Here is a 14,528-nt window from a genome sequence, read left to right as displayed (position 1 = left end):
TGACCAGAGAAAGAATGGATATAATAAATGACTATGGATTAATAGCCCCCAAATACCGAAATTATTGAAAAGAGAGCATACTTGCAGTCCCTGTACTGAAGACAGTAGAGTGAGGGCAAGGCAGAGAGAGGAACTTGGATGGAGCTTTCCAAGCTGTCTTCCTGAAATGCCACACCAGTGGATAGAACTGGTATTGCACATTTCCAAAACGAGATCCATCGTCCTTTCACTGCTGGAGGAATCAGAAAAACAGGAATAAATCTTGTTCCTTTCACAAAGAGGTACTGCAATATTTCATCCACTATTGTGGGTGAATTTCTTTTCTGGGTGTCCAACAGAAAACCAGGAACAAATGAAAAGCTATCATATTTTTATGTCACTTAAGGTAGAATCAAGAAAATGAAAGGAGATGGTGTCTTCTGGGATTTACAGTGACACTGAGACTAATCTGCCTGTCTGGATGTAGGCTTTCTGGTTCTCTTATTGAACACTGGCTCCCTGGTGCTGATTTGTTAACAGTTTTGCCATTTCTCTGGAAGACTTCCAGACATCTGTGTCTAATCTTGTTGCTATGCATCCTTCCTATTTCTGTAGGGCACTCTACAGGAAAGAAAAAGATAAACTGAGTCTGGTCCAGTGCTTTTTCTATTTAATCTATGTTCCTTTACCATGCAGATAACATAGAAAATGGCAAGATTTGTAAGTAAAACTATTCAGATGTTCAATTAACACGAAAAGACTACCTCTGCTTATAATTGATACCACCAGTTCAACTTAAGCTTAAAAAACTTTTAATGAAAGTATGCACATTGTTTTTAAAATCAAGACCAAAACCAAAAGGCTCATAATGAAAATGGTCTGCTACTCTACCACCATTCATGACTTGCTTTCAACTCTTTAAAGCTATTTTTTTCTCCTTGGAGTTGGCTCCACATTTTAAATACTTATTTAATTTTAAACTCAAACTTGATTTTTAGACATGTTGATTTAATGATATTTAGCTTTTATATGTCTCCATCTCCCGCCCCCGCCAAATTTGAAATGTTCACTGTGTGCTACAGACCAGTTTAGGTGCAATGCATGAATTTTCTCGTTACGTTTCACAAAACTCCGGTAAGTGTATGTTGTGTGTATGTGTCTTTGTGTGTTGGGGAAGTCGAAATTCCATTTTTATAGATGAGGAAACTGAATATCTAAGAAACAAGTGCTTTTTAGAAAACTTACTTGAATCGCCAAAAGGTAAAGTGAATACCCAAATAAACTTCTTTATTACAGCACTTTGTCATTTGGTCAATAACTGATTTGTTATAACTCAAAAATGCAAAACAAACCAAAAATCCAAAAGCACACCCTATATGCACAGGGTCTTTATCCTGTGTGTGTTGTCTACTGAGCTCCTATGATGTGGCAGGCACTGCATTTATAATGCTGGGTAGGACATGATCCCTTTTCTTGAATTATTCACAATTCAGTGAGGAAGAGACTAATGATTATAGCAATATATTAATACCACTAAAAAACTATATTACAATTTGCTATGACAGAGAAAAGGATGATTGTGCATGGGAGGGTCTAGGAAGCTTCACAGGGGAAGTAGGTATTTTTGTAATTCTGAAGGATGAATACTTCTTATCTCCCTAATATAAAGTTGTAAGGGATATAGAATTAAAAAGGATTATACATTTGGACTAAGGATAGGGATTCATCATTGCAATATTATCAAAATGCCCCAATTAATAATACATACCAAGTAGTAATACAAGTAGTAGAAAAGTGATAGGACTGGGATTTAATCCTAGGTTTTTCTGGCTTCAAAGCCCTGTGCTCTTTGCTTCACAATAGCTAGATTATACTCTATTATCAAAGCCCTGTTTTCCAATCTATGGTTATCCCCTATATTAAATTCATAACCACTTCTAACTTTCTTAATACTTAAGATACAGGTCAGGTATAAGTATGGCTCAGAAAAATTTATCTTATTACAGTAAATCTATAATGTATTATTCCATAAGAAACTGCTAGTTCATGTTTTAGTAATCTGAAGTGTGTAAATGAGGATAAGAACATGGACTTTGAAGTCAAATACACCCGCTTTCAGATTCTGATCCCATCTTTTCTAGCTCTCTGAGGGTGAATAAGCCACATCCTCTGAATTGGCTTTCTCTTGCAAAGAATGTGAATAATTAATACCTACCTCATAGGTACGGAAACAAAATACAAAAAATGCCTAATACAGTAGGACCTCTAAAATATGTAATATACAGCTACCAGATGAAGAACTTTACAGTATTCAATGTCAACGTCAGAGATGACTATACGGCAAGAGGAAACTTACAAGGAGGTAGCATATTTAAAAGATTTTAAAATTCTCTCAAGTAGGCAAGGAAGAAAGGACATCCATCCACAAATACTGGCATTACCTGCAGTTTGTTATTTTACAAGTAATATGAAAAGGTTCTTCTAGGTTTACAGTATCTGGGATTGCCTCCAAAGACAACCTAACATCTCCATAACCTGGAGCCTAAGAGAAAAAGCAATACAGTTAACATACATCTATTACAAAACCTTTCCATTTTAGTGAGGGCACCACAGTCATTCTAACTTCTTTTGCTGCTACTGCCTACAGCATAGCACTACAGACCTCGACTGTTTTTGTTATAATTACTCCATGTTTAGTAGAGTTAAAATGAATCTCACAGGTAAATAGTAAAGGAATTTCAGGGGGTCTGATCTTAAAGGGATACTTTCCAAAGATACTGTAGCTTACATACGTAACTCTTCATAGGTAAAACAGGAAAAGGAAGGTCACTTAAATGATCCAAGAAGAAAATCATGTCTGTTCACAAGACACACTGGCAGGGACAGACAACAGAATCAACATGCCATGGCAGGATGATAGCTAATGGCTATATTTAAAAATAGGCCCAGTGATAATCTCTTTTTTTTCAATTTTTACCTCAAACAGTAAAAGAAAAGTAAATTTTAGAATATATCACAGTAGGTGATATTCAGTATAAACAGATGATTCTGTAGTATATTCTCACTAGCACAAGAAAAAGAAGGCTGGTAGCTTATCCATACTCTCGGAGTAGAAATTAGGTAAAATATCCAACCTATGTTTACAAGATAATTTGAGTGGGACTCACCTGAGTTTCAGATGACCCACATTTTAAATATCTTTAAAAAAGGTATGAACTGAGTAGATAAATGTAGTATAAGCCCAAGAGTTCCAAGACATTGCAAGAAAAGAAAACTTCAATATAGTGGAAGTCAGGTAACGGTGAGGACAAATTACCACAGGAGGAAACAATTGATACGCAGTTATTTTAATTTGGTAAAGTAAAAAACCATGTATAATGCATAAATTAACATTTGAAAATCTCCCATTCATATCAATACCAATTTTCTACCTAGATATCAGTGAAATTATTAGTCTTTTATTCTCCAGTAATATCAATGTCTTTTATAGTGCTCTGATTTTTAGTGACAAACCTATAGGAAAATTTAAGTTGTTCTAACTATCCGCACACCACACACCAAAACCCCCATCAGTGTTTTCTCTAGACTCACCATTCTTTGAAGTTGGCTGGTCTGTAATCTTCCCCTTTCACCTAGATTTGTTTTCCATACTATATCCAATTTTCCAATTACCGTTACTCCCTTAATGATGCCTGCTTTTTCTGCAAACTCCTTCTTGGGTTTTAGGCAGTACAAGTACTGGCGTGTATCCATTGGCTGCAGATATGCTCTTGACCCAAATGTAGTTACGCTGTGGGGTGGAGACAGAGATGGAAAAAATTCTCTAGAACCTTTTAGAAGAAAAACCATAGCTGTGATTGTTCCTTTGGACAGGAACTGAATGATTTACCATCCAAAGATCCAGAATACAACAGGTCGGTGGTTTCAACACAATGAAAAGGACTTGTACTGAGAGGACTTATTTTTCTTTATTTTTTTCCAGTTGATATGGAAAATCTTGAGATTCTTTATAATATAATGCAATATATTACCTGAAGCATTGGATATACATCGATTAACTGAAAAATAGCAATAGAAATCAGAACCTTAAGTATCCTGTCTCTTCTCTAAAATTATGAAAGCAAATAGTTTAGAATAAAAAGAAACATACCATTCTAAACTAATGACTTTTCAAAATTAATTAAAAGATCAGGAAAATAGTGGAAAATTATTGTTTTCCTCTGTGGGGGTATGAGAGGCTATGAACTTTACTGTAAGCCCCATAATAAGTAAAAGTAAATTTTTCATTCTTGATTATTAAAATCAGGTACTTTCTCCAGCTATTACCTTCTTATCCATATTAATATCAACCCTACATTTATTTATTCTTTTTCTATATTACCTATAAAGATGTGTATTTCATTTTCATGAAAAATTAAATCATCTATTCCTATCCTCACTCCTTTTGATTTTAAGAGAATACTCCTTAAAACTCACTGCTTACTCTTACCCCTTCTAACTTCTCCATCATTTCTTACAATACCTCAGTTTTATCATTTGCAGGATAAGGATGAAATGTTCCATATTTATCTCACTGAATTGTTATAAAAATTTAAAAGAATAAGTGCTTCAAGTACAAATGGCTAGGATCTTATTTTCATGTGAAGGGAGGGCTGAACAGGTGGACCATAGATTTTTAGGGCAGTGAAACTTTTATATCCTACAGTCAGGATGGCTACATGTCACCACATTTGTCAAAACCCACAGAATGCACAACACAAAAAGTGAACCCTAATGTAAACCATGGACTTCAGTTAATAATAAGTATCAGTATTAGTTCACCGACTGTAAAAAATGTGCCACACTGGGGGGCTTCCCTGGTTGCGCAGTGGTTGAGAGTCCACCTGCCGATGCAAGGGACGCGGGTTCGTGCCCCGGTCCGGGAAGATCCCACATGCCGCGGAGCGTCTGGGCCCGTGAGCCATGGCTGCTGAGCCTGCGCGTCCGGAGCCTGTGCTCCGCAACGGGAGAGGCCACAACAGTGAGAGGCCCGCGTACCGCAAAAAAAGGAAAAAAAAAAAAAAAAGTGCCACATTAAACAAGATGTAAATAACAGGGGATCCTGTAAGTGGGGAGGAGGGCATGTGGGAATGCTGTGCTTTCTGGTCAATTTTTCTGTGAATTTAAAACTTCTCTAATAAAATAATGTCTATCCCTTAAAAAAAATTTTAAACCACCCAAGAGTAACAGTGTTAGAAAAGTTCATCTTTCAAAATAAAAGCAAACACTTCATAATCCATATTTACCATTCTCCAGCTTGGTTGACTGAATTTAATTCTGCTACATTGTACATTATAGATGGCTCCAGTGAAACTTTCTCCATAAACATGGGTGAGGTTGTAATGTTCTGAATCTGGGCTTCAAGAAATACTTCATCAGTCTGAAAATATGAAAGAAAAATCCACCAAAGTATGCTGGTGTTTAAAGTACTTTACCACCACAACAATATCTGATTTATATGAAGAAAAAACATTAACCACAAATGTGATTAGTTCATGCCTGCAAATCAAAGTTATCATAATTAATGCAAGAAAAGAAACTGTCCTCCTAACATAATTCACAGGGGCAAAGTCAAGTGTTAGTCAACTGGTAAGTTGTCAAACAATGGATGGGGGATAACTATAATATTTTTTGTATTGATATCCAAAAACGCTTAACTGGAATTTCATTTACATATATTTTAAATTTTCTGGTAAGTCATTAAAATGTGAAAATGCAATTTAGTATAATGAATTTACCTGTGCACCTATCATTTCAGAGATGTGTTAAGATAATTAGGTCTTTGTTATAATATTCCAGCATAATTTATTAATTTCAATTTTCATGTTACTTCAATTTAGATAGTATAGCAAATAATCTATTTTATAATCTTATAAGAATTTAACTTTTTAATTAAAGCTTTTTTTAAAGTAGTCACTAGTGATTTCTTGGTTCATTGAAAATGTATATTTAGAGCAAAAATATATGTGAATTATATTTGAAATCTTTAAGTTTTTAAATCAAACAAAAGGTATTTTGTGGTCTTAGTGAAAACTGGGGCTATACAGCAGTATTTCAGTCAATGGGTAACTTACATATGTACTTTTACATAATATTTTAAATTCCCTAATTATTTATGTTAAACATTCTTCTTTTTATGCTATTTGGTTATTTTGGGGGGTATATATTGGCGGATAACAGAAAACTTGGCTCATTTTTGATAAAAACCTATACATAAAATGGTATACTAAGGATATTCTAGAATTATTTTATTCAGAAGTTTCATAGTAATATATATACAGAAATAAAATAAACTATGACCAGAAATTTTTGGCACTTATGAGCTTTTTTAACAATAAATCCAGGAAAGTAGAAATCATTTGCAAAAATATAATGATGAAGTTATAATTTAATGTATTATTATCTAAAACAAAACAGATTCTTTAGTCCTTGGCACATGTGCTCTAATGAAAATAGAAATACGATTTATCAGTTTAAAAGAAGTACACATTCAAAGGCATTATTCTGTTACTTTTTCTCAAAAAAAAATATCCCATCGATCCATTGCTTTAAAAAAAATAACCATAGACCCACATTTCAAATTTAAAAATGCAATTTCTGCATAAGTTTAGAAGAGCTTAGATAAAATGAAAGAAAAACAAGCTGCATAATGGAAAATTAAGCTAGTTTGAACAGTTAGCATGAAATAACTTGACATTTAAAAAATTAAGATAAGAATTCAGTGCTAAGGCAGTTTATGTTTTTATCATGTATATATTGTGTTATAAGCAAATGCTGCTTATATTAAATAGAAATTTGAAAATATGATTTTAGTCAACGTGGGAAAATTTAATTTTCTTCTGTTTACTGTTGTCAAAGGGCCACCTTTGCCTCACCCAGACTTAAAACTAAAACCACTGCTCACTTGAAGATGAATTTCAACTACACAGTTTACTCAAAGAATTATAGTAGGATATTTTATATTAAGAGGTTGAAAATCCTGAGGCTATTTTAAACAAGGTTAACATGCCTCTTTTTAAAAACAGCTACAGGAAACACACTAAAAATAAGAATATAATTGTTTCAATATGCCAATTTAATCTTTGATGTATTTTTTCCCATAGAATAAGATGATCAATATAAAAAGTACAAATTATATACATATTTTTGAAGTCACGTAAGTATATTCACAACTAACTTTGTTTTTCCACTATGTTTTATAAAGAGAGATTAATTAGGCAGAGTCAAAAAGTGGTAAGTAAGAAAAGCATATAAATTTATAATAAAAAATCAAATTACCACAGAACTGAGGTCACTCTAATGGAAAAATAAAAAAGAAAAATTAGAAAAATCAGATTAAATGTTAAAGAAAAAGAATAACTAACTTTAAAATAAAATGCATTTCTGCATTTTTTTTAATTTACTAAACAAGACAGCATTAGTAAAACAAGGAAGTAAACAGAAAGTAATACAAAGAAATATGACAAATCATTCTTCTAAAAAGGTGAAACTGCTAAGGTTAAATGAATAGAGAAGAACACTATAGGTGAATACTTAAACAGGAGCAAATATTCAAGGGCATATCTTGGGGGAGAGAGGTATATTCCATGCGTTTCTAGTTCTATAAATTCTTTACTCACTTTGTAACTTCTTCATAGATTACTTAGGTTGGGTATATACTATCTGCCACATTCAGAATAGATATACACCGTATAGCTTCTCTTAAATTTATCTAATAATGGAATCATTTTTTCAAGGAGGATCTTGGGTGATTACAGTTCCACTGATCACACTTCAGGGAATGCTGGGCTAGACCACTTCAGACAACTGAGAGTTAACAGATTTCACAGTTTGTCTTTTTTTCACATATATATTGCTAAAGCTACTTATTTACCAAGGGCCATCTCAAATGTCAGCTCTTTCATCAAACACATAGCTGGAAATCTTTTTCACCTATGTTCCCAGAGAATAAGTACACTTATGATCGGGGTGGGCGGGGATGCTTACACTGTATTTATGTCATGTCAGTCTCCTTCACTAGATCTAAGTACCGTGAGGACTGGGAAGATGTTGTTTATATTTATTTCTCTTCAGTACCTGGCATGGAGCTGTGACCAAAGGTTTGACACCTAGCTTCTAATGTCACCAATTTTTTTTTTTTTTTACAAGGCTTTCTTATATTAGAAGACTACAACAAAGTTTCTCACAAAACTTGTTTTCCTTTAGGTGATTCACACAGAAATTTTAGAAGCAGCATAAAAACATGTTTGAGACAAATGTGGGGCTAATAACAGTTGTCGTGTAAGGACTATGGCATAGTGTAATAAAAATAAACTACTGATATCAGTGTGGTTAACTAACTCCTACATTTACCTGAATTTCCTAGATGGAGTCCATAGAATCTGCTTCATGTTACAGGCAGAACAGTATTTGTTTGCCTAATAGGTAATACCAAATATCTTAAAGAGATCCTAAATGCTATTTGTTCACTCCTCATTTTTAAAAAAATGTCTATTTTCAAAAGTTCAGAATTTTACTAAAATTTTTTAGCTGAAGTTTGTTGGCTAAGTTTAGACTAAAAATTATGTCTATACTTAATGTTAACTGAAAAAGCAAACAAAATTGTTACTATGATTATAAAAACAGAATATTGTATATAAATGAGTAAAGACTGAAAGAGAATATGGGTTAATGAAGAACCAATTACTTTTTAGTGTGGTGGACTTGTGGGTTTTTTCCTTTCTTTTTGGGGAGTATATTACTTTTATGTTATTTATGGAATAACTAGCAATTTAAAAAACAATTTGCAACTCACTCTGAATATTGGTGTGATAAAACTACTTGACAAGTATCTTAATGTACCACCATACTTCAACAAAGAAAACCTGAAATAGTTTAATATGTGCCTTCCTATATGTGCCTTTAAACATCTAGTTATCTCCTTGATAAGACTGTATCCTCGCATCAAATACGTATACTCTTCACTACATACTGTACGTTCCACTTGTATTTCCAACTCGGCTTGGAATGCCTTCACTGCTCTGACACTTAGACGTTTCTAACACCTATTCCTTCTAGACACTGATGCAGTTCTCTTCCTTTTCCATGAAGCTTCTTTAGACTACTCCAAAATCTCATCCCCTGAGTTCCTGTAGCACATCTTTTTGCGTCATGCTCTTTAGTCTGACTATATACTATACTAGTTACTTTTGTTATTTTATGCACTTTTTTCGTTTCTCCTAATAGGTTTTTACTTTAAGGTTAGGTTCCTTATCTTAGATGTCTTAGTATGCCCAGCTGTAGTACAAACTTTATAGTGAATAAAAATTCAGATGCTGATGGTAAAAATATATATCAAATTTGACATGTGACTACAAATTTCTGATCAGCTGGTTTTGGAGTAATAGACAAAATTTTCATTTCAAAATACTGCATTTGAATATCTTTCAGTTTATCACTGTGATATGAAACACATGACTTTGGGGGAGTAAAAGGCCCATTAGGAAATCTGCTTTTTCTGGACCTCTAGATACCAGGATAAAATAGAACTGTAAAAGAAATCCAAGCCATAAAACCTTTTCCTTATGGAAAATTCTATTTTATCTCTTTTGTTAGGAAAGAAGATAATCTTCTATTCTAAAAGTTACTTCTTTCTATATTTTTGCCAGATTTGTTTCTCCCAAGGAGCATTTCAAACCATTCACTAAACTTAGCAACCTAACTCTGGCTGGCACACTGACTTCCCAGGACAAAGAATTTAATGTACTGAGCTCTACTTAATATTTTTCTAGGTGAATATTAAATCTTCTTTGCAGGGTTGGATCTACCACTTCAATTTTTGTAATATCACAACCACATTTATAAAATATTTAACAGATTGCTAATGTTTTTAGATGGTAACAACAACTATTAAATGGAAGCACAGGGCAATCATTTAATGAAAGAGGGTGAAAGCCTCACAAAATTAACGAGAATAAAAATCAAGGCATATTGATTTCATGTCAGTTGAAAACAGCAGACTAAAAGAGATCTGCAGTGAAATTATTCACTTTCAATTGAACTTTATGCTCATTTTTCACAAGTAATTCACAGTCATATCAGCAATTTACTCTGATATGAAAAGAAATGTAATACATGAGAATTTTAGTCAAATAAGATTTAATGTTGAACCTGAAATCCCATTAAGTGCTCAACACTTACCTCTGCATTGTAAAATTTGGTTTTCACATCCAATGGTTTGAGAACCTAGTTGAATAAAGCATATCAATCAAAGGAGATTATTATCATTTGACCATTTATTTTGTTTATCTGTTTTAAACCATAGAGCTTAAATTTGTCAAAGGCATTTTCCAATTTTAATTGTAATAGACTTTTCTAATGGGTATGCAGTACTCTTGTAAAAACAAAAACAATCCCAAATGCATTTTTAAAAAAGCCACCGTAATTTCTTGACCGGGTAATAGTTACATGAGTTATATGGATCTGTACTTCATAATAGTTTGTTAAACTGAACACATACATTTTTGTGTATTTCTCTCTATATATTTCACAAAGCATGTTTATCAAAATAAGCAATCAAACCTTTTATTTTCTTTTAAAAGACATGCAAAATCTTAAACAGATGAGTGATAACAAAAGCAATAGAATAAAGCAAAATTTTTCTTCCTATTGCTGGTACTTTTTCTTCCACTTACAAACAGAGGAATGAAAAATATATATAGTATCATATCTAGATCTACATAACCGTATATGGTCATCTCATTTCCCTATCCACACACATACATGGGTTAAAACAGTGGTTTTTAACTATTTTTGATTATGGACTTCGAAAATTGTGTATAAATAAAAAAATCTAACTACAATTTCAGTGACTCATGAAGTCTCTGAAGGAAGCTTGGTCCACTTAGCCCAAGGCAATAATCTCTCATTTAAATATTTCCTTAGAAATCTGATATTATTTACACTTATTTTGTCTGGACTTTACACTTATTTTATCCATCTTCTAGATTCTTTTGTGTTTTGTCAAGGCATGAAAACACAACAAATTGTTTTCTGGATAAAACATTACATTTCCAATGATAATTTCTCTTTTATTTAACTTACTTTAGTCCAACTTTAGATTGCTAGTAACCACAATGATAATTTCTCTGCTTTTATCTAACTTACTTTAGTCCAACTTTAGATTGCTAGTAATAAGACAAATCAAAAAATATTAAGCTATTTGCTTTATTTGGAGTTTGTTTTTACTGCAGATAAATAGTAGTAATCTCCTAGGGGAAAAAAGGGCATCTAAACACTATTTACCACTGTCATATTCAATACCTGAAATTTGAAGAATTTTCTAAAATACATTTTTTCTCCACCCTGAGTTGTATAACTCACTGCACACACCAAGCTGAAACAGAAAGATGTTTTAATGATTTTGAATCACTATAAATTTTGTTTTTTAATAGTTAATCTACTAACCTTCAGTTCTACCAACAAATTTGGAAAATATTTATACTATGACACGAAAGTGCAGCCAAATGAGCCTAGAGCAGGAAAAAAAGAGTTCCAGTAGATATGGATATAATTCCATGAACAAGAAAGCTGATTAGTAAAATAAGATATACCATTTTTAAAGCAGGAAGTCAGAAACTTTTTTCTTCAGAAAGTAAAGCATAAGCCAAAATAAATCACAGGATAACTAAATAGTTGAATGTAAAAAGTTAAGTTCATATAAACTAGAAGAAAATACAAATTTTTAAAAAATTCCAGGATGAAGAAAGACTTTTTAATATAAATGCAATGGAAAGGAAAAGACTTCCACAAATTTAGAAATTGGATAAATCAAAAACACTAAAACAAAATTTTAAGAAGGACAACAAACTGGGAAAAAATGCTTCTAACAATATGAAGAGAAATTTTTATAAGCAAAACAATATCTCATTCAAAATAGAAGAAAAGGATATACACATAAATTGTAGTACCATAATCGACTAACAAAAATGTGGAAATGTTCAGCCTCACAAGTAGTCAAAGAAACAAATTAAAATAATGAAATAAGATTTTTCCTTATCTTAGGATTTGGCAAAAATTCTTTCCAAGAAATATCAGGGTTGGTGAGAGTTTAGAGAAACTGACTCTCTTTATACTGTTGGTGGTTATGAGAAATTTAGAAAAGAATCCTTCAGGGTCTTCCCTGGTGGCGCAGTGGTTGAGAGCCCACCTGCTGATGCAGGGGACGCGGGTTCGTGCCCCGGTCCGGGAGGATCCCACGTGCCGTGGAGCGGCTGGGCCCGCGAGCCATGGTCGCTGAGCCTGCACGTCCGGAGCCTGTTGCTCCGCAACGGGAGAGGCCACAACAGTGAGAGGCCCGCGTACCACAAATTAAAAAAAAAAAAAAGAATGTTTTCAAAGAATACTGACTAAACTGGGTTCCTGGTGTATTAACAAAGATAAAACCATGCGTAATATGATCAAAATTCTATAAAATATTATTTAAGTTACTTATACACATCTGTTTTATATATATATGCACATAAAGGATTGAAATATACCAATATTATAATAGCGGCTATACTAGGTGGTGACATTACAGGTAATTTAATTTCTACTTTATACTTGTACCTAGTAGTAAACTAGGTGCTAGGTATTTAGAGTTCATCAGAACTCAATACCTGCTCTCCAAGTGCTCACAGTTGGAAGCAGTGTAGCAAGGTACAGGTTATGAAGTTAGATTTAGTTTTGAGTTCTATGCCATTATGTGCTAGCTATTAAATTCTCTAAGAGTCTCATTTTCTGTAAAATGGGGATTTTACACATTTAATATCATTTCAATAAAAACAATTTCAACAAATATTGACCATTGTTCTCGCTAAATCCCAGGGATGCAGGTGACTTTGTGGAACTCATACTTTAATGGGAACGGCAGGCACTCAGTAAGTAATGTCAAGCATAAAAGACATAGAAAAAAATGACAAGTTGTGGATGCTATAAAATAGACAAGAAGGGGGATTTTATCTAGTCTAGGAGGTCAAAAAGTCTCTTTGAGAAAGTCATGATGAATCTGAGATATGACAAAGTGGAAGAAAACTAAACAAAATGACACAGGCATTCCTTTGTAAGGGAAGGATACATTTCAAGTCACAGAGCAGTTCAGAGGTAAAAGAACTGCAGAGTAGAGAGGGAGGGAGGGAAGCATGATGAAAGGTGAGAACTAGAGTACGTAGTTGGTAAGGATTAGTTGTGGAGAGCTCTGCAAAACCTATACAGTTAGAATTTCCTAAGGGTAGTAGGAGATCACTGAAGTGTTAAGTGACTTATCCAAGATCACATAATTAAATAAATAATCAAGGTAAAATTTGAACTCCAGAAAATCTGACTCAAAGCTCATACCAACCACAGAATATATATTAAAAAGTGCCTACAACAGAGCTTGTCACCAAAATGAATTAAATAATAGATAATATTACATATTTCTTTAAGACAAAGAAGAGAAGCAAAAATGGTGACGTTAAGTGGAGATGAAGAGAGGCTACTGAGAGATAGTTAACAAGAACTAACAGGTCTTTGTGAATCAACTGGATATGGGGGTGGTAAGGCAGATAGAGAAGTCTAAAATTACTTTAGATGGCTGAAATTTTCATATTTGCCTCTCAGACGACGAAAAATACAGCATTCACATTCAAATACATACACAGGCCAGGAATACAGAATTTGAGATTTTTTTCCCTCATACCTCTACTTTGGTTCTCTATTTCTGAACTCTCAGGGTAGAGTATATTTATACAGTTAAATACAGAACTGAAAAATTGTGAATTTAAAAATAAATGTTATTAACATCAGTTAGCATTTCAAAAGAATAAATGTACTTTTAGAGTGCTACCTGAGTTTTAAAGGTTTGCATGGATTTTTATTTTTAAATAAGATTGTAGATGCAAAAATGAAACTAGAGATAAGTGAAGATAAATTAAGATATTTTTTCCTTTCAAAAATAAACATTTTGTTTAAAGTTTGTTTCTGGCAAGCATGTAAACATGGTACATAAAATTCCTTCTGAAGTAGGTTCTTAGGCTTAATAACAAGTGGAATAAGTGGAAATAAAGCAAAAATTTCAAATAAAGGCATATATAAGTAAAAGCCTCTGAGATCTAGTAAAATTAATTCTTACATGTGTGTTCCAATCTCCTTTACTTCATGGTGTATGACATCATCTATACAACAATCGGGTTTAAGTTCAGCCACTGCAGCATTGGAGGCTGAAAGATTTAAACGCTGAGAACTTGTCTGAAGATCAGCCTTGAAAGAGAGAATAAAATCCAAATTAGACTGGTTACCTACAGGGTGTGGATAAGTATGGGTGGAAAGAATAGGGGAACAAGAACAAGAAAGTAGGGATGAAGAGGGAGCAACACGTCTCTGTGTACATCTTTTTGTATAGCTCTGATGCTTAGGAACAGGGTAATGGTTCACACACACACACACACACACACACACCTAAAAATAAATACTGATAAAATCAGCTATAAAGTAGGGGGAATCCAAAATGT

The 14,528-nt window shown here is 33.2% G+C and overlaps 1 protein-coding gene across 6 annotated transcripts in view; it reads right to left on the bottom strand.

Annotated features, from left to right (window-relative positions):
• TRAPPC13 (trafficking protein particle complex 13) overlaps nucleotides 1-14,528 on the bottom strand; it is a 36,931-nt gene that overhangs the window by 3,642 nt on the left and 18,761 nt on the right. For 2 of the 6 annotated variants that reach the window (XM_029217881.1, XM_029217885.1), the window contains exons 5-12: nucleotides 14,150-14,277; nucleotides 11,320-11,392; nucleotides 10,198-10,242; nucleotides 7,297-7,314; nucleotides 5,265-5,398; nucleotides 3,571-3,769; nucleotides 2,421-2,521; nucleotides 82-232 (exon numbers count right to left, since the gene is read on the bottom strand). In XM_029217881.1, coding sequence (XP_029073714.1) covers nucleotides 82-232; nucleotides 2,421-2,521; nucleotides 3,571-3,769; nucleotides 5,265-5,398; nucleotides 7,297-7,314; nucleotides 10,198-10,242; nucleotides 11,320-11,392; nucleotides 14,150-14,277 — 849 coding nt within the window. The remainder of the gene's footprint in view (nucleotides 1-81; nucleotides 233-2,420; nucleotides 2,522-3,570; nucleotides 3,770-5,264; nucleotides 5,399-7,296; nucleotides 7,315-10,197; nucleotides 10,243-11,319; nucleotides 11,393-14,149; nucleotides 14,278-14,528) is intronic. The other 4 variants (XM_029217882.1, XM_029217886.1, XM_029217884.1 and 1 more) reach the window with 3 other exon arrangements.

This window comes from Monodon monoceros, unplaced genomic scaffold (assembly GCF_005190385.1).
Source record: "Monodon monoceros isolate NGI ecotype Baffin Bay Population unplaced genomic scaffold, NGI_Narwhal_1 Super_Scaffold_12, whole genome shotgun sequence".
Classification (NCBI taxonomy): domain Eukaryota; kingdom Metazoa; phylum Chordata; class Mammalia; order Artiodactyla; family Monodontidae; genus Monodon; species Monodon monoceros.
The sequence above is the reverse complement of the archived record's forward strand: the minus strand, read 5'-3'. Positions and strand labels throughout refer to the sequence as shown.